This window comes from Paroedura picta, chromosome 4, assembly GCF_049243985.1.
Source record: "Paroedura picta isolate Pp20150507F chromosome 4, Ppicta_v3.0, whole genome shotgun sequence".
NCBI lineage: Eukaryota > Metazoa > Chordata > Lepidosauria > Squamata > Gekkonidae > Paroedura > Paroedura picta.
In genome coordinates, this window is record NC_135372.1 from 120,316,316 (window position 1) to 120,339,331 (window position 23,016).

At 42.0% G+C, this 23,016-nt stretch overlaps 1 protein-coding gene across 2 annotated transcripts in view; it reads left to right on the plus strand.

The window, feature by feature from the left end:
• Positions 1–446: 446 nt before the first annotated feature.
• DHX35 (DEAH-box helicase 35) overlaps positions 447–23,016 on the plus strand; it is a 41,632-nt gene continuing 19,062 nt past the window's right edge. The window contains exons 1-11 of one of the 2 annotated variants that reach the window (XM_077335422.1): positions 447–575; positions 9,327–9,460; positions 9,886–9,978; positions 12,441–12,518; positions 16,539–16,643; positions 16,783–16,844; positions 18,251–18,320; positions 18,790–18,849; positions 19,656–19,768; positions 19,994–20,215; positions 21,507–21,603. In XM_077335422.1, the coding sequence (XP_077191537.1) occupies positions 536–575; positions 9,327–9,460; positions 9,886–9,978; positions 12,441–12,518; positions 16,539–16,643; positions 16,783–16,844; positions 18,251–18,320; positions 18,790–18,849; positions 19,656–19,768; positions 19,994–20,215; positions 21,507–21,603 (1,074 nt within the window). In that variant the 5' untranslated portion in view covers positions 447–535. The remainder of the gene's footprint in view (positions 576–9,326; positions 9,461–9,885; positions 9,979–12,440; positions 12,519–16,538; positions 16,644–16,782; positions 16,845–18,250; positions 18,321–18,789; positions 18,850–19,655; positions 19,769–19,993; positions 20,216–21,506; positions 21,604–23,016) is intronic. The other variant, XM_077335424.1, reaches the window with a different exon arrangement.

Consider the following 23,016-nt stretch of genomic DNA (forward strand, 5'->3'; position numbering starts at 1 on the left):
GTAGAAATGATTAGGAGGGGGATAGGATAGAGGTTTATAACATTATGTATGTATGGGGTACAAAGAGTTGATGGAGAAAGGTGATCCCCTTTCTCAAAATACTAGAACTTGAGGGCATCCAAGGAAACTGCCGGGCTGTAGATTAAGGTTAAGTGCTCAAGATGTGGAATTTGCTGCCAGAGCTTTTCACCAAATGGATGTTCAGTTAAAAACTGGGGTGGTGGAGAGAGAGAGAGAGAGAGAGAGAGAGAGAGAGAGAGAGAGAGAGAGAGAGAGAGAGAGAGAGAGATGCTTTGCGAAAATCTGTCTGCTCCTGCTCGAAAACATAGTGGCGGCTTCCTACAGGGGGCGTGCCAGCGCGCTCCCGCTTTGGCCTTGGCACGCGGTGAGGTCGGTACCTCGCGGTAGGCCCGAGAAAACGAAACCATGGCAACCGCCGGCCAATCGCAGGCTTCCCGCTCTGGCGTCACGCGAACCCGTGGCGTTGCCGCTCCGGAGGGGGCGCCCTCGTTTCCTTTCGACCTTTCACCCCAAGATGGCGGCGCCCGTCGGCCCGTTGAAGTTTTGGAAACCCGGTAAGGGCCACACTTTGCAGGAGGGGCGGGGGTGGAAGACGCGGGAGGCGGGGAGAGAAGGAAGGTGGGCGGGAGGGAGCCAGGGGGCCGCGTCCTTTCTTTCCTGTGGAGCTTCAGGCGGCTTCAGGACCTCGGCGTGGGGGGGCGGGGTCCTTCGGGCAGGGAAGCTGTCAGGGAAGCGGAGCCTGCCCTGCCTGGTTACTCTCCGGTGCCCCGCAAAGGGCACGCGTGGGCAGTGAGGAGGGGTCTCTCGCTCTCTTTCCCCTTGCATTCTCCACCCCGCCTGTGATTCAGTTCTACTTGGGGAGGGGGCTGTATGAAAGCTCGCCTTTCCCTCCGTGGAGGAGTCTGGTGAGGTTGGAAAGCGCTCTGCACACGTCCAAGAGCCCCCGTCGCCCTTGTCGCCTTAGCTGGCGCACCCTTTTAAGCGGTGAGCTGCAAAAAGGTTGTCGCTGCTACAGCTTCGTTACGAACCGGTATCCCCAATGGCTTTATTGCTGACAGGAGTTGTAAGCTGTTGAGGGCAGCTCCGGCAGTATAGCTGGCTGAGCTCACCCTGCTTGCAAGTTTGAAAGGGTTTCAAGGTAGCAGTTCGAAGCACGCTTGCCAGGGAGTCACTTTAGGGGTTTCCTGGACACAGACTTTATAGGATCAGATTGTAATTTTGAAGTTGCTTATTATAGTTCTGTTTGTCCTTATTTCTATCTTAAGATGAAGTAGGGGAGAATGCATTCAGATAAGATGCACCCAGATTATTAAAAATAAATAAATGGATGTCCTACTTTGGGGTGTATTCCTTTAGGATAGCGATCCCCAACCTGTGGGCTGCGGACCACATGTGGTCCTTAGACTAATTGGAGGTGGTCCCCGAAGGATGCCTTCTCATGAGTTAAAATTTCCATGAAAATAAAATGTTCCTTATGTTCATTGTTGTGGCGTGTCTGTATCTTATTTTGAAGGGATGTTTAAACATTACCATAGCAATCAGAGAGCCCTAGGGCAGTGGTTGAGAGTAGAGGAGTAAACTACCCCCCCCCCCACGGGGCCTCAGTAAAAGGTGTTGAGTGGTCCCCGGCGTTGAGTGGTCCCCGGTGATAAAAAGGTTGGGGACCACTGCTTTAGGAAGTATGTGTGTAGTGAACTGTTTCAAGTAGTTGAATTGTAGTTAGGATTGATTTGCAACTTTTCTATCTGCGCCTTATACAAAGAAAACAAAATTGAAAACATTGTCTCATTTGATTAACCTGCTAGCAGAACACCTAGAATAAATGGCATATTACATTTATTTGTATAAAGTGAAGAACCGGCTTTGTGGAGAACTGAATTAAAGGACAGCATTTTAAAAAGAGGGCATCTGTAAACTTTAAAGGAAGGCTTGTGTATGACTGAAAGAACAAGGTCAGAATTATCTTCTCTGGTGAAATCAGATATTGTCCCATTGCAGCTTGTAAAGCAATAAGTCGTTAATGTGGAGGTAGCAATCTTTTTGCAGTACTAAGCATTTTGCTTGCCATCTCTGTAAAATCTGAGTTATCTGAGACTGTTCTAGCATGAAGGTTAATTAAAGCACTCTTTTCCTCTATGAAGCATGACATTTAATAGGCATATGGAGGCTTAAATCACGATGGTAGCACTGCTGGCATTTTACCAGCTTTGCCAAGCCAAACTACTAGTGCCGTACTTGGCCCCAGAACACCTAGCCACAGTGATATATGCGACGGTCACCTCTATGCTGGACTTCTGTAACTCACTCTATGCTGGCCTGCCCTTATCCTTGATCCGGAAGCTACAACTGGTTTAGAACCCTGCCAGGGTTCTCACAGCAACACCTCGGAGGTTCCACATCCAGCCCATCCTCCAGCAACTGTGCTAGCTCTCGGTTGAATTCCAGATCAGGCTTAAGGTGTTGGTTATCACCTTTAAGGCCATACGTTGTCTGGGCCCAGTATACCTGAGGGACCTCCTCTCCGCCTACACTCCACAAAGAGCCTTGCACTCTACTACTTCCAACCTCCTGGTGGCCCCAAGGAAGCTTGACCTCAACCTGGGCCAGAGCTTTCTCCATTCTGGCCCCCATCTGGTGGAACAAGCTCACAGAGGAGATCAGGGCCCTGACAGAACCTAAATAGTTCCACGGGGCCTGCAAAAGGGAGCTCCTCTGCCAGGTATTTGGGTGAGGTCAACCCAAACCATCGCTTCCAATTGGCCCCCAAGCCTCCCCCCCTCCTACTATGACTGACACTAATATGCCTAACCCACTGGGTCCCAGTAAGAGTTGAGCTGAGGGTCTTCCAATTCCACCATTTTCTAATGTTATTGTTGTTATAGTGTTATTACTCTTATCACCTGTTACCAAATGTTATCTGTATCTTTTCCTGTTCCTTGTAAACCGCCCTGAGACTTTGGGGAGGGAAGTATATAGATATAATAAATAAATAAACAAACAAATAAATAAATATAGTTTATTAAAATTCAAATCATTGTTTAGAGGTCTGGACATAGTACATATTCAAGAACAGTGCTAGTTGTAGCAGTAGTTTCACTTATGCATTTATTTATACACAGTTCCTAATTATTGTTTTCATACTGTTTCTTTTTGAGGACATGAGCGCTAGAGAGGGAGAGTGCTACACATCCACATTAATGTGGTACCAACTAGTGTCCATTAATATCTTATGTGTATTTATCTTTGAGAGTAAATTGTTGTTGAAACCAGCTAGTGAAATTTTCTTAAGGTAATAGATATAGTATTCATATTTGGTAAATGCAACATGGGTAGATTCACACATTTCTTCATTGTGTGCAAAAGTAGCATTGTGAGCAAAGTAGCATTGTGTTAACCCAAATATCTTAGTGGAACTGAAAGCAACAGGCTCAGTACAATCTTTGCACAGTCATACCCACAACGTTCCCCATCTTTAAATTCTATTCTCTAATTGCATGATAAAATTAAGGTTAAAAAAAAAGACAACATGCAAGTGCTAATACTGTGCCTTTGGAAATAATTCTTTGGATACTGTAAACTTTGCACAAGCATGCCACAATTAAAAACAAAAAACTTCCACTGACATGTGAAAGTGCTAGTGGAAGTGCTTTGCAGGATCCATGCCAGTACATCCAGTGCAGCAAAAACCTGATGACTGTGATGCACATATTATGTTCCAGTATGTTTAGTTACATGCATTGCTTTCTTGTTAGCAATATTTTAATACCGTTTGTCAACTAGGCAGTGCTTGATTTTGCCTTCTACTATTGAATATTGGAAATATTGCTATTTACGTTCAAGTAAGACATTCTTTGGCATACCAGCTCTATGGATGGTAAATTTAATTTGATCTCCTTTCCTGACAGTGTTTGACTTAGTTACTGTTTTTATTACATATAGTTCATTGAATTAAATGTTCCGCTACACATGACCTTGGCTGCCATATTAAATTTAATTTGAATTACAGCTCTCGCCAGTGCTTTCTTAGCTGCTGACAGGAGTGCTGCATTTGCAGAAGTAGCATACATGATCAGTGTCAGGATGTCATATCCACACACACTTGCGTTTAACCATCTGAGTAGCACAATGGTTTAGACTAATTTGCTCCCCTGACACTAAGTATGAACCAAGTTGTAATGACAATGTAGTGAGTGGAATAAATAAGCAGTATTGAAACCATAGCTGTTACTGCTTCTATAGAAGCTATTTTAGAAATGAATTTGTAAAAAAGCTAGACATTTGTCATAGCAATGGAGATTAGCAATTTGGTAAGTGTTCTCAATAATGCCTGCTGGAGTCTATATTGTCCCCAAATAAGATCTCTTTGGGGTGAGGGGAGCAAATATATTTGGATGGACTGTTTGGTGCTGCACAGACATTGGCATTGGTAAGCTATGGGGATTGTTTTTGGAATGGTGGTGTAACTCCTAATGACCGTTGTCAGAAGTCTAGGTGTGATTCTGGATGCTTCTTTGTCTAAGGAGGCACAGATCACAAAGGTCACCCATCAGGCTTTCTTCCATCCTCACCAGGCATAACAACTTGCATTGTACCTGTCAGCATCTGACCTGGCCTCCGTGATCCATGCAACACTCACCTCCAGATTAGACTTTTGTAACTCACTCTGGGCAGGGCTACCCTTGAAGCTGTTTCAGAAACTCCAACTGGTCCATAACTCAGCAGCACAATTCCTTACCAGGACTCATTGGAGAGCCCACATCACATCAATGCTCTCCCGGCTACACTGGCTCCAGATCAGGGACTGAATCAGGTTTAAGTTCTTGATAGCAACCTTTAAGGCTCTACACAGTTTGGGACCCCAGTATTTACAGAACTGCTCTTCCACTAGATACCCCAAAGAGCACTAAGATCTAGTGAACAACACTTGCTCAGGATCCCCTTTCTAAATGAAGTAAAACTGACCTCAACTAGGGCTAGGGCCTTTTCAGTCCCGGACCCAGTCTGGTGAAACACACTCCTTGAAGAAATCAGGGCTCTCTGGAGGGCTTGCAAGACAGAACCGTGCTGCCAGGTCAGTGGCTGAGGCCAGGACATTAACACCAGGTAAATGCTGGTCTCCCTGCTCAAAAAGCAGCAATGTTCCAACCATAATACCAACTGCCCAACAGAAATAATATCCCCTTCAGAAGGTCCCCTTCAGAAGGAGGTGGTTTACTATTATCTTTTAACTAATATATGCTAATGTAAAACTTTTAAAAACTATTATCCATATAATTCAATATTTGTATACTTGTTACCAGCTCTGAGCCAGCTGGGAAGGGGCGGGGTATAAAATAATGCAGTGGTCCCCAACCTGTGGGCTGCGGCCCCATGGCGCCGGGCCGTGGCTCCCTCTCCCCGCCCCCCCCCGCAGTAAAAAAACTTCCCAGGCCGCAAGCTTGCGGCCTGGAAAGCTTCTTACTGCGGGAGGGTGGGGAGAGGGAATCAGGGCCGGCCGCGCCCATGCGGGCACGTCCCGATGCACGGGCATGGCCCGCGGGGTGCGGCCCGATGCGTGGGCACGGCCCGATGTGCGGGCGTGGCCCGCGCCGTCCGTGGGCCGCGCCCAGATGCCCTGCCAGTCCCCAACCTCAGAAAGGTTGGGGACCACTGAAATAAAGTATTATTATTAGGATCTCTGTATCTAGACCCAAACAGTTTCTTTGGAAAATTGCTTTAATTTTGGGGAGTTTCCACCAAACGTTGGAAGTTTTCAAGCCTAGTGTCCTCATATAGATGCAACTAATTCCAACTGGGTGCTCCCTGAAGATGCAGAGAAGATGTCACCTGGCCTGTTCTGAGGCGCCTCCTATACCTGGGAAGCAGAGGAAAGCTGAAATCAGCTTATTGGCATGGGAGAAGTGATCTGTTCAGTTTTCAAATAAAAGCCAGGTTTGTTCCTTCTATGACCTCAGAGAGAGATCACGAGAAACATAAGAAAGCTTGTGTCTGTGGCCAACTTGGCTGCCTAGGATGAGTTCAGTACTTTGCTAGTCAATTAATTGATTGGGAATGACCTAAAGCTTCCCTTTTCTGTTCCACTGAAGACTTCTTGGGTTTTATTCCCAAGACTAAAGAAGCACCAGAAAACTCATTGATGCATTCAGTGTTGGGGATTACTCTACCCAGACATGCCTCAGTACAGTTGGTTGTGGCCCTACAGCTAATATTTGCATTCTTGAAGATGTCAAGATGTGTGTGAATAAATGAATAATGCTGTTCTGCAATAACATCATGATAGCTAAGCAGGCTAATCATCATGATGAATACATAACTATGCATGCATATTCATACTGATGAAAAATGCGCCATGCAGATTGACCAAATAGCAAAACAATTTTTCCAGTAATTGAGAGTTCATGGTGATGTATGAAGGTGTGTACGGATCTGAGGGAAAGCCTCTTCCAATATGCATTTAGGTCATCTGGTGTAGACATCCGCCTGAGCTTGCCCAGAGCAAGGGTCTTTTCAGCCCTGGCTCTAACCTGGTGGAATGAGTTGCTGCCTGAGGGCCCTGATGGAGCTATAACAGTTCTTCAGAGCCTGCAAAGCGATACTCTTCCACTTGTGGTTGAAGCCAGGGCAACTTACTGAAAGGGCCTTGCTCTGATCCTTGCTATCTTCCCCAGTCATTTTTGTCCATAGCACTAAAGGTCTCACCATATCCAACAGGCATGGAAAGGAATGGTGGCAGAAGTATAGGGTTGGGGGATAGATAGAAATTGTTAATGAAATGAATGAAGTATATATTTAGATATTTTTAACATGCTGTAAGCCACCTCAAGTCCTATGGGGGAGAGGCAATTAATAATAATAATAGTAAAATAATGATAATAATAATGATAATAATTATTATTATATCCATGCCATAGCACTACCGATTATATCAACTCAATATATGTATTTGCTGGGCCTAATTCAGCCTGAAAGCTGCATGATGACAGAGCCATTGTTCTTGTGATCAGCAACTGTTTGGCATGATGCCCACAAAATGAAGGGTATCTTAGTGAATTACTGGAGGACAAAACTGCAAATTATGCATAGCCATAATTAATTTATTTTCTTTCAGTGTAAGATCAGGTGCATGATTCAGCACTTGCTGCTGTCCACGGTTCTTTTATTATTCTGCAACAAAACCACAACCGTTTAATGATGTATCTTCCTTTGAAATGAAATTGATTTGGGGATAAAATTTTATTTATCTTTTTTTAATTGCTTCTGTATGGTGCTTAAGTGAACTTGTGAAATGATGAGCCATTACGCCACATGCAAGTTCTGTTCCTCCTAAGATTAAGATTCACTTAATTAAATGTGGGTTTATCTTTGACCTTGCAGTAGGTTGTACTAAATTCATTTGGATCCTTATCAGTACATGTGTATAAGATCACTACTCACAGAACCCTGTCTGTTAAGTGATCGGATCTTTACAGCCAGATTGTTTTGCATATTTACTTAGCTGTAAAAACCACTGAGTTAAATAGAGTTTACTTCCTTGCGTTTGTGGATAGGATTGCAGCTACGCTTCAGACTACATCAGTGATATTACTTTGAATATAACGCAAGAGTTTGTGATAGAACAATGCACTACTCTTATTTACAGAATTTATTTGAGATATGTATTTTCAGAATTCACTTTCTCAGAAGACCCACTGAAATTACCAACAGCTCCTTTACTTACCTCTGATCATGTTATGTTAGGGTCAAGACCTACCCCCCTACTACTGTATGCTGATGACACAGTGTTATTATCCAGAACAAGAATTGGTCTTAAGCGTTATCTTAATAAATTTACTGAGTACTGAGACCAAAATAATGGTTTTTGCAAAAAGGCACTATAAATACCCATGGATAATTGGCGGAAATAACATCGAACAGGTTTATCATTTTAAATACCTTGGAATCACTTTAAGTTTCAATAACAAATGGCTCATGCACAAGAAGAAAGTTAGGAGTTCCATGAAAGGCCCATTGGCTCTATTAACAAAATTTTACTCTCAAAAGGACAATCACGATCTCTATGCAGCGCTGAAAATATATAAGGCTAAAATGGTTCCACAGCTGCTCTATGGGATACCAATCTGGATCGAAGCATTTAATCACGATCTAGAAACAGTTCATGCCTCCTTCCTCAGGTCATTATTCCAAGTCCCTAGAAATGTGGCTAATGACATCTTAATTGCTGAACTGGGCCAACAGAGACTTGAAACCAGAGCCTGATCTCTTACCTTTAGGTACTGGATCAGTCTTGATTTTAGGGCTCATTCAAATAACCTTTTAGCTGCCCTGCTAAGTGATCCCCATAACTCCAATTGGTCTCATAGACTCTCTAACAAACTCCTCTCATTGGGCTTAGACATACATTCTTTGATGCATCACGAGGAGAAAGGTATATATAAGTGTATAGTAAGGAGACTAGAAGACATTGAATATCAATCCTTACTGTCATTCACATCTCCATTTTGCTCTCCCCGTGTATGGACTGTTGTCCCGCTATACAAAGTTATCCCCCCCTACCTGATTAGTATCAAAGTTTTCTCTGACAGGAAAGCACTCTTATTTGCTCGGCTGAACTCTTTCCCCTCTAATGTTCTTTTCGGAAGGTTTAACCGCATTCATTTAGCGGAGAGACTATGTTTTCACGGCTGTATGGTCCCTGATCTCCTTCTGCATATTATTATGTTTTGCCCTAAGTTTTCTTTATACCGTCAGGGGATATCCGATATTCTATCTTCCCTTCAACTCCATAGTAACGAAATGGCAGCAATCAATAAACTACTTGATAGCAAGGATCCTGAGCGGACTGCCCACATTGCAAAATTTTTAGCAAAGGTTTTTAGTATTAACTCCCTGTTTTTAACAAAATTGAGTAACTCTGCCTGACTCTTATAATTGTACCATTTTGTATCTCCTTACCTGTATTGTTTTTTACGCCAATAAAGGCTTTTTGTATCTTTGTATCTACTGGGGGGGCGCTGCCAGCAGCAACTGCCCAGTGCCATACCGATTACCTCTGATCAATTATTTCCTCTTTTGTGTTGGTTCCTGACATGGTTTAGTATGAATGGAAGACACGTCCACTGGTGCAAGAAAGGGTCCATTACATTTTTTCAGATGGTATAGGGTGGCTGCAGAATATGGGAAGAAGTAGGAATGATTTCATCTGCTATTGACAGCACATTTGCAGTTCTTTGGATCCACTGTGAGATTATTCTAAAGGGTATCTTATCCTTGATGATGATTTGTGTATGTGTGTTTGTATCATATAGGCACAGAAGGACCAGGGGTTAGCCTGTCCGAGGAGCGACAGAATCCTAGTGAAAGCTCTGGTGTTTCAGTCATCTATAATCCCTATGCTTCCTTTTCTATTGAACAGCAGAGACAAAAGTTACCAGTTTTTAAGGTATAAATTATCTTTTGCTATTTGCACTGACATGCATATTATCTTTGTTTTATAAATTGGCACTCAGATTTTAACCATTTCATCTCTTAAATTAGCCTAATGGTGGAGAAAATACTTCTTTAACAAAATTGATTGTACATTTTTATTATCTTCTGACAAAATAATTTTTTTAAAACTTCCATTTGTGGTGAATTATTGTGCATGATAATTTTGAGCTGGTAGTAAATCATGCGTGCTGCAGTTTGCCGCTGAGTTTGGTGTGCCTTGAATTTTAATGGTCTTCTTGTTACCTAACTTTGTTATAAGCTGTGGCATAAATAAATATTCACAGACTATTTTCACTGACTATATACACCTCATAATTTGAATATTAAAATTTATTTTTGTACATCTCTATTCATAACAATTAAATCTCCCCATTTCAGCTTAGAAATCACATCCTTTACCTGGTAGAGAACTATCAGACACTGGTAATTGTTGGAGAAACAGGATGTGGAAAGAGCACACAGATTCCTCAAGTGAGTACAAAAATAATCATCAATATATCTAATTCTTAACACTGCCCCATCTTTGGATACTTTTAAAAGCTGTGGACAGACAAATCAGATAATGCTACAAACCTGAGAAAAATCCCAGGTCTGCAGCAAAAAATGAAATCTTAATAATAAAGAAATGGTAGAAACAGTTCATGTAACTTAAAACAAAAATGAGTGCCATCTATGGCCATTGCTTACAAACACAGTAATATTGCCAGACTTCTAGTCTTCATTCCTGTCAGTGAAGGGCAGAAGAGAGTTTTACAGGGCTTTTATGGGACTTAATGGCTGCAACTGATGGAGCAGCTTGCTCCCTTGAAACTTGCATGACGTTCTCAGGACTGGATATTTATTACTGTTCAACAGTAGCCACCCCACAAAAAAAAGTATGGTGCAGTGGTTACAGTTTTTAATTAGGATCTAGGAGACTCAGATTCAAAATCCTACAGTGCTGTGGAAGGTTACTAGGTGACTTTGAGCCAGTTATGCAGTCTAACCTAATTTGCAGGGTGGTTGTGAGGATAAAATCAAGGTAAGTAGAATGATGCTTAGGTTCCCATTAGAAAGATGGGGCATATAGAATGAGATGTTCTCTACAAGTCCTTGCAAGTCTTCTGCTTGATTAATACATTTCTATACAGAAGGCCAGCCCATGCCTAATCCACTGTTAACCTTGCTGAATTCTCATTGGTTTTAATTGGAATAAGGTAAATGTTTAGCTCTTTTCCACTGAGATTCAGGAAGCTTAAGTCATGGTTTTGGTTGGATCTTATGAAATAGTAGTCACAGTTTTACAGTTTTGCAAACTGAAAATACAATTTTTCCCCCATGCCACTGATTTGAATTTTATTTAATATTGTTGTTATTGTTGTTGTTGTTATTTGCGAAGTCGTGTCCGACCCATCGCGACCCCATGGACAATGATCCTCCAGGCCTTCCTGTCCTCTACCATTCCCCGGAGTCCATTTAGGTTTGCACCGACTGCTTCAGGGACTCCATCCAACCACCTCATTCTCTGTCGTCCCCTTCTTCTTTTGCCCTCAATCGCTCCCAGCATTAGGCTCTTCTCCAGGGAGTCCTTCCTTCTCATAAGGTGGCCAAAGTATTTGAGTTTCATCTTCAGGATCTGGCCTTCTAAAGAGCAGTCAGGGCTGATCTCCTCTAGGACTGACCGGTTTGTTCGCCTTGCAGTCCAAGGGACTCGCAAGAGTCTTCTCCAGCACCAGAGTTCAAAAGCCTCAATTCTTTGACGCTCGGCCTTCCTTATGGTCCAACTTTCGCAGCCATACATTGCAACTGGGAAGACCATAGCCTTGACTAAACGCACTTTTGTTGGCAGGGTGATGTCTCTGCTTTTTAGGATGCTGTCTAGATTTGCCATAGCTTTCCTCCCCAGGAGCAAGCGTCTTTTAATTTCTTTGCTGCAGTCCCCATCTGCAGTGATCTTGGAGCCCAGGAAAATAAAATCTGTCACTATCTCCATTTCTTCTCCATCTATTTGCCATGAATTGAGAGGGCCGGATGCCATGATCTTTGTTTTCCTGATGTTGAGTTTCAAGCCAACTTTTGCACTCTCCTCCTTCACCCGCATCAACAGGCTCTTTAGTTCCTCTTCACTTTCTGCCATTAGAGTGGTATCGTCTGCATATCTGAGGTTGTTGATATTTCTCCCTGCAATCTTGATCCCTATTTAATATTAGCATTTGCAAATAGTTACACTGATTGCCTGGAGTTAACCTACTGGGCATTAAATTTTGATAACATTTTGTTGTATTGGGAATTTACAGAACACACAGAGCTTTTTTTTTCAAGGTTATCAGTGTTACATGCATTGTCCACCATTTATTTTATTATATTTATTTTATTATATGTATATACCACTCTCCTTTGTGGGTCATCATGGTTTGCATTGCAACTTTCACGAACAGTACAATATCATGGACATCTTGCTTTAAATATGCAACATTCATAACAATAGGAACTTGAGTCAGAATTAGAAGAGTTTACAATTAACAGTTCAACAATAGAAAATCTGAGTGCAGCTGGTCATGGGAAGGTTCATGGTGGATTGGTTTACTTGTCTCAACCAAAGGCCTGGTGGAAGAGCTCCAGTTTGCTGGGGAAATGCTTCATTCCCCTTCAGCCTTATAACACCCTTTGTGATATAGGCTAGGCTGAGAGATAGTGACTGAGACAGTGGTAATTCTGTTAAAAATGTTTTTTTAGTTGAGGTGAGTACTTTAAAAAGATTTTGTACACTTAAATGTCTGTTGACCTATTTCAATTGGCTATGGAGACAAATAGGAAAGGTTTATTGCCTTCATTTGACTGTTTAACGGTTCCTGAGATGGAGAAAAAGCAAATTGTCGAAATAGAGATTGACTTACTTTAAGAATTTACTTATAGTGATATTTTTCTCCCTCCCTTCCCTTGCTCTATTACAGTATTTAACAGAAGCTGGGTGGGCCGCTGAAGGAAGAGTTGTTGGAATAACACAACCTCGGCGAGTTGCTTGTGTTTCAGTGAGTACCTCTAGTTCAAAATGTCTGGACCGATTACGGGTTATTGTTTTGTTTTGGGAAACACATCGATGGCTGAAACGTTAGTATGTTTGATGCTAGCAGTAAAGCCCATTGCGACCAGGAATGCAATGGTGCTAGATGTGGGTTTGGATTGTATGTTATGCCATGTTGTAATGCAATTGTTATGTATTGTTTGTGGAAGCATTAGCAGGATGGTAATCCTCTCAGGGCAAGAGACATGGACTCCCTCCTGCATATTGCCCCATGGATTTGTGGTTGTCTGTGGTGCTTTGATACTGTGGTTTTTGGCTTCTGTGCCTGTCTGCTGTCATGGGATTGGTTGGTGAACACACTTTCACTCCTTGTTAGCATTGTATTGGATAGACACCTTGTGACTTTTGGCTTTTTGATGGTCTGGTGTTGTGATTAGATGAGGATTTCTTTGTAGACTATGTTTTTTGTTCTTATTTTATCTGAGTTCTCCAGAAGTTTTCCTTGTGAGCAATGAACAAGGAACAGTGCCCTAATATCTTTAAAGTAGTGAACTTGAGAGAGGGCAACATAGAGTTGGCCATGGCTAAACACTGGTTCTTACAGGTAGAATCCCAGCTTATCCAGAGTGTGTGCCTTCTCATTGTGTGTATCCACTTGGACCAAGCTGTGAGCATGGTACTACGTTGTGTGCTTTGAACAACAGTGGAGGCATCATCCTGGAGTTCTGTTTGGCTGAAAACTATGGATTGTTCTTCTTCAAGGTGTACGGGGAGTCTCACAAGCATGTGGGACTGTGCATGCATTTCAAATCTGTATGCGCCACATCGCTTCTGGCGCACGAACATATCTGGAGTCCACATATTTTTGATGTCATCATACTTGTTGTTTTGTTCTGCAATGGTGATGGTAGCACAATCATGGTCCTTGTACACATACTTGAATAGGTATTTCACACTTTTGTTGGAAGCACAACTCCACATTGATGTGGCAGTTGTACCTAAGTAGGAGGCATGGGTTGTATGGTACAATCCATCTATTGTCTATAGTGACTCTTCTCACTGTTGCTGTGTTTCCATTGGCCCTTCTCTGATAGAGTGGAAAACCGTTGTTGTTAGCTATGGTCTTTTGTTGATAAGATTTTAGGAATTGTTTTCTGCATGTGTTGTCTCTCATGCATTGGGTGATGGGTCTCCACATGGACCATACACCATGTGTTTTGTCACAGCTTCATGCAACGTGGAGCATTGCTCACTGTCCGGGATTTCTGCAGACACCAACGTGTCTATCAGCTCTTGTTGTTGGTTGGTCCTTCTTGAGTAGCAGTAGTATGTATGCATGGGGTAGTCCTCTTTTTATAAACTCTATGACATAGATATGTGCTACAGATGTTTCAGAGACATGTTTTGTTTTTTTTCTTTTTGGTCAAATCCTCTGGTAGTGCCTTGATCTTGAAAACTCTAGCCACAATATCTGGCCTGTTTTCTGTTGCTTGCCCATTCCTGTGTTTACATAGTAGCCTGGGCAAGTTCTACAGGACTAAGAGAATTGGACTCAAAATTCCTGCAAAGATAAAGGGAGGGGGGGCAGGAATCGATTTGTAGGAAAGCCTTTGAAAAGGGAGGGGAAATGCAGGCACCCAGGCCTGAGTTAGTGATCCCAAGGAGCAATGAGGTAAGTGAAGCCTTTGAAGGGAATCACAGTCTGGGCTCTATGGTGGGACAGGCTTTTAAAGCCTTCCAGCTGAGGAGGCAATACCATGTGAGCAAGGGGAAAAATCTTCATGGAATATCAATGGGAGGGGCAGTGCTCTCTGTCTTCCCTTTCTCTCCCAGCTAGCAGCAAATAGAGCCCCAAACAACTGCCTGGCTCCCTCCTTGTCCATCCCTCCTACGTGCAGCTCCAGCCTCAGTTGGGGACTGTCAGGGCTGGCTATCAGTTAAAGAGAGCGGGATCATGACAGCCCCAGCTCTCCTGATCTGATGTAATAGGCTGTGCTCTCCTTTTATCTACCCAACTCCACCTTCCAATGCAAAGTGTTGGCTGGGAGGTTTTGGTGGGGAAGTGCTCCAGGACTTTCCTGTCTCAGATCCTCAGGCTCCTGCCCAACTCCCTCCAGGTCTTCCATCTCTCCTTCAGGGGTGGCAGGAAGATCCCAATGCTCCTGGCCCCTCCCTCCCGCTTGCAGCTCATTTAGAATTTTCAGCATTTCATTGAGGTGTATGGACTCGTTTTATGTAATACTGATGATGATGATTTGGAGAAGAGTTTTTATCAGCTTTTTGTACAAACAAGAGCACAGTTAAGTGATTTTTAATCCCACTGAGATTCATGAGGGGTCAGGTTTACCAGTCATTAACTTGTAGGTCATACAGGAACTTCGTACAGGTCGTACTAGATGCCCATATTTTAGTATACACACTGCCTCCAATAATCTGAGCTTCAACAGAGCCCTATTTTTAAATATGTGAGAATTGTCTGTAGGCAGCACAGCTCACAGCAAATTCAAACAGCAGGGAATCAAAGCATGTAATCTTGATTCCCCCCCCCCTTCCCATTTCTAGCTGGGTACCCTTGGGCTAGTCATAGTCCTGTTAGAGCTGATCTCATAGAGCAGTTCTATTAGAGCTCTTTCAGCCCCACCTACCTCACAAGGTGTCTGTTGTGGGAAGAAGAAGGGTGGCCAATTGTAAGCTGCTTTGAGCCTCCTTTGAGTAGTGAAAAGCAGGGTATAAAAACCAACTCTTCTTCTTTATAAGCAGATAATAATTCTAAATGGGTAGCTATGTTAATCTGTACCAGCAGAATAAAACCGGAGTCCAGTGGCACCTTAAATGCTGACAAAACTTCTTCCAGCATAATTAGAACTCACTTCCTCAGATACATAAGGTAAAGCTGTTTGAATCATATATGCAACAGGTGGGGTGGGAAATGCTATAAAGAGAGGCTGGTTCAAAAACAAAACTCAGTCCAAAGAGTAATCAGGTCACAGGGAGTGGATGAGAGATACTCCTGACTATAGTTAGATATGAAGGGGGAGGGGGTTAACAAAGAGAAGCCAGTTTAAAACAAGGTCCAATGTAAAGATTAATCAGTTCCTTCAGAATGGGTGTGAGGCATTCTCAAATGTTGATAGATAGCCAAAATGTAAAACCTAGTGCAGGAACAAATGAGAAAGCAGATGCAGTGGGAAATTACAGAGGCATAGTTAAAGTCATTAACATCAGTAATAGGTAGGATATGTAGTGAGTTAAAATCCAAAGTCCCTATTCAGCTGGTGAAGATTATATTGTCTTGAATTTGTTTATGAATTCTAATTGGGCAATTGCACATTGCATTCTCTCGTTGAAGTTGTTTTGTAAGAAAACTGTAACTTTTAGTTCAGCAATAGAGTGCATAGGAAGATTAAAATGATTCCCCACTAATTTCTGAGTATGGCAATTTTTAATTTCAGTTTTGCAATAGGCTCTCACCATTTGTAGATTTGTGGCTAACGATTTGTGGTCTGATCACGTGATGTTGACACCAGCATTCTTTTAAGCACACTCTGCCATGACCACAATAATTGCATCATTAAATTTGGCAGATTGCTCCTGCTTCACAATATTTTCAGATTCCTTCGTTAACAGTGATCTTGGGGATGGTGAGGATCTACTATGTATATCTTTGTTCTTTTGTGTTTGTACAGCCCTATTTGTCCAGTGTAGAGGGTGGAAAGGCAGTGTTAACACGTGATGGGCATGTATTACATGGGAGGATGAGCAAGTGAATGACTTCAAGGTGAAATCACTGGACCTTTAAAAACAGAGGGAATTGTAGCTTCAGCCATCCCCCAATGAAGTTGGAAAACATATGAAGGTTGAAAGATGTAGTGATTGTAAGAAAATAAGTACTGTTCAATAAGTACTGTTTTTGTTTTTGTAGAATTTCATCTAATATTTAACACAGTAGTTCAGCATTATAAGTCTAGTAAATAGTAAATTAGAAACTCATTTGGTCTTTCAGGTATTTAATATTGTTTTCTACTAGATTGCAGGCCGGGTAGCTGAGGAGAGGGGTGCCCTGCTTGGTCATGAAGTTGGATACTGCATACGATTTGATGATTGCACTGACCCACAGGCTACAAGAATTAAGGTAATATACTTGAAGAAATAGCCTTGACTGTATAATAGTTTGTTAATGCCTTCAATCAGTTTTTCAAGGGGGGGGAAAGGTAGTACAAGATTTTTTTGATAGGGGAAACTAAGTAATATGCTGTTACTATTTGCTTTAGTTCCTGACTGATGGGATGCTGGTGAGGGAGATGATGGCTGATCCACTATTAACAAGATACAGGTAAACATTCTGGAGATGGCTTTTGTGCTGTGCAGACTGGTGATGATGTGAACCTCTCTAGTTACCTTATCTTTCCGTTACCTTACATCTCTCATTGTTGAAATTCTTAATTTTTGGGGACAAGGATTTGTTGCTCTGCTTCCTACTCTGTAAAGTGATCATGTTCAATAATGGCTGTTATTATGTATTATTTTATTTAAAAATCCCCTAATGTATGCAATTAAGAATGGCAGTAACAATAGAAAAACTCCAAAGCCGAAAGCAGTTGGTGTTGGTATGGCATACAATTAATGAAAAACAAGGGGGTTGATTATCCAATAGTTCTGGACCTTTACTAATGCCTAGCCCCCGAACATAGAGGGGGGGACCCAATCTCAAAACCCTAGAAGCCTCCACCTGGCCTCAACCAAACTCCAAACACCTGGTGGAAGAGTTCCGTCTTGGAGGCCCTGCAGAAAACTGGGAGCTCCGTCAGGGCCTGCAGCTCTTCTGGGAACTCATTCCACCAGGTAGGGGCCAAGACCAAAAAGGCCCTGGCCCTGGTCAAGGCCAGGCATACCTCCTGGGGGCCTGGGACCATCAGCAAATTCATACCTGCAGGGTAAAGAGCCCTGCGGGGGCATAAGGAAGTAAGCAGTCCCGCAGATAGGTCGGACCCAAGTCGCATATAGCCTTAAAGGTCAAAACCAATACCTTGAACTTGATCTGGAAGTAGACTGGCAACCAGTGCAGCTGTGTCAGCAACGGCTGGACATGGGCCTCCAAGATGACTTTGTGAGGACCCGTGCAGCTGCATTCTGTACCAGCTGCAATTTCTGGGTCAAGGGTAGGCCCACGTAGAGCAAGTTACAAAAGTCTAGCATGGAAGTGACTGTTGCATGGATCACTGTGGCCAGGTGTTCCGAGGACAGGTAGGGTGCTAGTAGCTGATCCTGGTGCAGATGAAAAAATGCCGTCTGGGCTACTTTTGTGACCTGAGCCTCCGTAAATAGGGAGGCATCAAAGATCACCCCCAAATTCCTGGCTGATGGCACAGATGTCAGTTGCATACAATCCAGGCAAGGGGAGTTGCACTTCCTGATCCTGTCCCCTTCTCTGCTCCCTTCTGTAGAAAGCATAAAGCTTAAAACATTTCTGATTTGTTTTCACTACTCATCTTTCCTGAATTAGCAGTATTTGTAGGGCTTATCTGTGGCTCCTGCAGCTGTGCTGAGATTGTAAATTTACAATTTGTGGGTCGTAAGTCTGTGACTTTGAAGATTTGTTTGCATGACACATTTGTAATTGACTGTATGGTGGGTATTATACAGTATCTTACAGTTGCTAATGTGCTATTTGCAAGAGGCTTTAATTTCAGTATTAATTAACACCTTATATGGGGCTTTGTTCTTTTTGCTTTGGTTCAGCGTGATCATGTTGGATGAAGCCCATGAAAGGACCTTGTATACAGACATTGCCATTGGCTTGTTAAAAAAGGTTAGACCTCTATACCTATTCTTCCCCTATTTATCATTATACAATTGCTTCTTGAAGTAAATAAATCAAAAGCTGTGGTCTTGAATCTTGCTCATGACTTCTTTCTAGCTGCCAGTTCCTGACAAGATGATCCTGCCAGTATTTTGTTAAATTGTTGTCCAAAGGCTTACTTAATGGAAACAAAAACAAACAGTGTTTCTAAGCAAGAATTTGTGGGAATTATTTCAAGGATAACGCATCTCTTTATAGAATATTCACACATCTAAATGATTGTCCTTGGGCTAGTTTATGATGCATGAAATGGTACTCAGTGGCACATTCTTCAGATGTTGAGAACAAAATATGATTGTATAATTAATTGCTTTCTCTGCATATAATTCTAGCATATCTCATATGTGTTATGTCATTTTTGATGTGACCATATCATAGCAATTGCTGCCTTTTCCCTCTCCTCTTGTGTGTTTCATAGGTTCAGAAGAAACGAGGGGATCTTCGTCTAATTGTAGCATCAGCTACTCTGGATGCAGAGGTATAGCTTTTGTTTCTGGCAGAAAATGAGCCTGTGACAACTCTTATCTTGTAATCAGTCTTTCCCAGTGCTGATCCAAGTAGCCTGAGCAACACATTCCCGTGCAGAGGCACCATCTACTGCGAACATAACTTAACTTGGTCAGGCCAAGCCTCACCAGAATGAATGGAAGCTGCTTAAAATCACAACTATGCTGTTGTGTGGCTTCTGTTCGTTCTTCTCACGTCATGCAGGAGCATACAATGTGCTGTGTGTGTAAAATGCCATCAAGTTTGTATTTTATCTTTGCCTTATCTGCAAAGTCTTCCTTGGTGGTCTCATGTCTAAATCGCAGTTCTACATAGTTTCTGAGATGGGATTATACCATACCATTTCACATCCCCCAAAGCGTACCAGGAGTGACTTTCAATAAATTTCTTTGGACGGGAATCATCAGCCACTTCCTGTTCTGCTAGTTTAGCTCTGCTGTTGAAGGGATGATTTGTATCCTTTTCCCCACTTTCACTGCAACCTGCAACCTCTTTGTTTGAGTAGCACAACTCCAGAAATCATCTTTCCTTATGTCAAAAGGGGGGGGGGGGATGGAGAAAATCAACTCTGTTGGCAACTGGTTGGATCCAAGACATTTATTTTTGAAGCTGCCCTATTTATGGTTTTTTATTTTATATATATATTTTATTTTATAGATTTTATAGATTTTCATACTGCCCTTTCATATGGCTCAGGGCGGTATTTTGGCATTCTGCAGGTGTTTACTTCATTATTAATACATTCTTAATTTTTGTTAAATGTTGTTTTTATTGTAGAAATTTAGGGATTTCTTTAACCAAAACGAGACCAGTGACCCAAGCAAAGATACCAGCATGATCCTTACTGTGGAAGGACGAACGTTTCCAGTGGATGTCTTCTACATTCAGAGGTCTGTTCCTGTTTAATACTCGTAAGTGGTGACTAGAAGAGCTTGTATCTTTGATACCCAGCTGCTTTACAAAAGGCTGGGCGGAAGGGATTATTATATGGACCATTGGCATTATTTTAAACAATTGTCTTATGTGGCTTTGGGACCAGCACTTTAAGGATGTAAACCTAAATCTGTTTTTTTTTTTCAATTGAATGTGTCTTTTTCCTATTTTGTGAGCAACAGGCGCGGACTTCAGTGGAGGAGGGCTTCGGGAACCTTCCCCCGTCCCCTTCTGCACCGGCCAGCTGGAGCAGACTTCAGACGAGTGCTACGGGGACTCGGTGGAATCTTCATGCTTTTCCTCCCCTGGAATCTTAGTCCTTCCCTTCCCCCTCCACAGAAGGGATATGGGCAAACCTGGCAGCACCTTCGTGCCCTCTCTCCTCCACAGAAGGAGATGGACAGGTCCGATGGCGGAAGTGGGCTCGTTTTTTAACCCCGGCACACAAAGTGCTTGCTTTTGCACTTGTGCTGGGCAAGGAAATGTGGGTGTCATAGGTGGATAATCATAAGTTTGTGCATCTTTTCCATTGTTGTAACTCCACTACTGTTTGCTTCAGGCATAATTGAGGGACGGTGGTAAAATGTTTTGGACAAGTAAGTCAGTGGCAGCTAAAACATCTAAACAGTTCTGTGGCATCTTTGGGGCTGGTATTTATTGTGGTATGAGGTTTCATAGGTTAGCACCAGGAAGCAGTCTAGGAGTTTAGTATGTATGTTTACATGGGTACAGTAATGTGGTCATCTGTTTTCCATATCTTGGATATTGGTATGGGCTGCCTAAATATTATGGATACTGTTGAAGATTTGAGTTTTTACCTCCACATACATACATATATGTTCTTTAAGAAAACATCTTTTTTTGGGGGGGTAGGAATATAGGTGCAGTGATTGATGCTAGTGGATCCCATATGGAAAGGTGGCTTCTAATGTGCTTACCTAGGACTGCCCTGACACATCCACAGATATAATTTGATACCTCCCCCGCTTTGTTTGATTACTGTAACTTGAAGCCGAATATATGACTGTGATTCCTTTGGGAAGCATTGTGTTTGAGTTTTGACATGAAAGTTTTGCTACGGAGTTGCAGCTGTGTATTCACATATGCAAATCATCCCTCGATGTTGCAGTCACTAAGAGATTCACTTTCATGTCTGATTCAGAGCATAGTTAGAGTTATGCTTAAAGTAATACGCCCTGATCTAAACCAAAGTTAATGCCAGTTTTAAAGCTTTTATGCTAGAGCTCTCCTAAGCAATTTAGTTATTGCAGAGCCTTAGAATCAGAATGCAGACTTATAGTATGATATTTAGATGATGAGAAGCTTTTGAATGTGCATTTGCAGAATGCCTTTGCAGTAACATAAATAAAGCAGCACCACTGTGGGATTGTTTACAAATCAAGCTTTGCTGTATGCTGAAATAATTGTTTCTTGAAGCTGTTTTCATTATTATGAAATGAATCCTTAAAAATGATTGTGTTTTTATATAAATATATGATACGAAGTACTTCTCAATGCCAGAATGACTAGTGAGTGACAGGTTTAATTTTGTGATATATCATGGATGACATAAGCATGCGATTGATCTGTAGTACCTATTGAAAGCTAACCATTTTATTCTTGTTTTCCTTCTGGTGATAAAATGAAGTCATACTTTGCTATACTTAAGGACTATGTATATGTTTTTTCCAACAGTCCTGTTCCAGACTATGTAAAATCAACCGTGGAAACAGTCATGAAAATTCATCAGACAGAAGGCGATGGAGATATACTGGCATTTTTAACTGGCCAGGTAGACACAAAAGAAAAGTTTCTGTCCTGTTGAAATTGTTTCCCTAATGTAAGATATTATGTTAATTTTACTATATGCAAGAACTCTGATTTGGCCTAGCTGAAAACATGTGATGAATTTATACGTGTTTGAGAGCAAACCAAATACCAGTTGGGGGCCCCTGTTCTTGTTCAGAATCGTGTTAGAATATGGAGTACATTTGTGAATCTGACTTGTCTTGGACAGGTATTAGCAGCACAGTCCTAAGCAAAGTTAAACCCTTTAAGTCCATTGAAGTTAATGGACTTAGATGTAATTCTGCTTTGGATTGCACTGTAGACTATTGATGACTCATTACTGAATGTTTTCCAGCTTCTAGCATGACTTATAAGAACAGCTTAAGCTGATTTCAATTCAGACAGTCCAGTGAACATTTCTGGTGCACAATTCCAACATTCTTCTCTGGCTTCTTTCATAGTGAGTCTTCTCTGTTCAGGCCTTGTTGCTTTGCCAGCCTTGGCCATGTCTGTACTGGTGCTACCTGCCCTTTCATTTCCATTTTAAGCATGCAAGGATGGAATGATGAAACCCTAGAGAGACTTCTACCAATTTTATTTTTGGCTCTGTGTGCCCACTTTCACGTTTCATATTTTTGCATTTCACACTCCTCTTTATGCAGTGCAGAAGAGCACAACTGTAGTACAGGGAGCAGTATAGATTGTGGTGATTGGAAGTGCATTGCAGTTTGCCTGATGACCAGATTTACATCAGCACAGAAATGCCCTTAGGGAGAAAACTGTCATCATTAACTATTTTACTGAACAATGAAGGCAGGGAGAGATTTAATTAGGTACATCCTAATTAATTGAAATGTATGTGAGACATCCAGAATGTTTATATACAGAGTTTGAATTGTTGTCAATATGGTATTCCTTTGGCAGCTATGGATATGGAGAAAATCTAATGAACCTGTGTAATAGGATGACAGGTGCATCGTATGGTATAAAGAAACAGTAACATTAAGGGTGTACAACTCTCACTTCCTCTTTTGTACCAGGAGGTTCTCCTGGAGCTAGTCTACACCGATATCCATTAAGGTGTCTCCTGGGACTGGATCTTGCTGCAGGGGAAGTCACAGTCCAGGGTTTTTTCATTACAATAAATATTGAGAAACGCAACCTGGTGTAGCAGTAACTGGTGTTTCCTCGTTTGCTATTTGTTTGCTTGTAGTAAAGCTAAATCAGGGTTCTGGTGCTGATTGTTACCCTGCATTTTTAATTAAAAAGTTTTAAAACAGTATTTTTAATCTGATGAATTGTAACACTGCCTGTGAAGCACATCCCTTCACTTTATCTGCTTCAGATCTGTGTTAAGAATCTTAAAAAGGCAGCCATTGATTATCTGTGATCGTACTCACCTGTAATGGCAATTTAA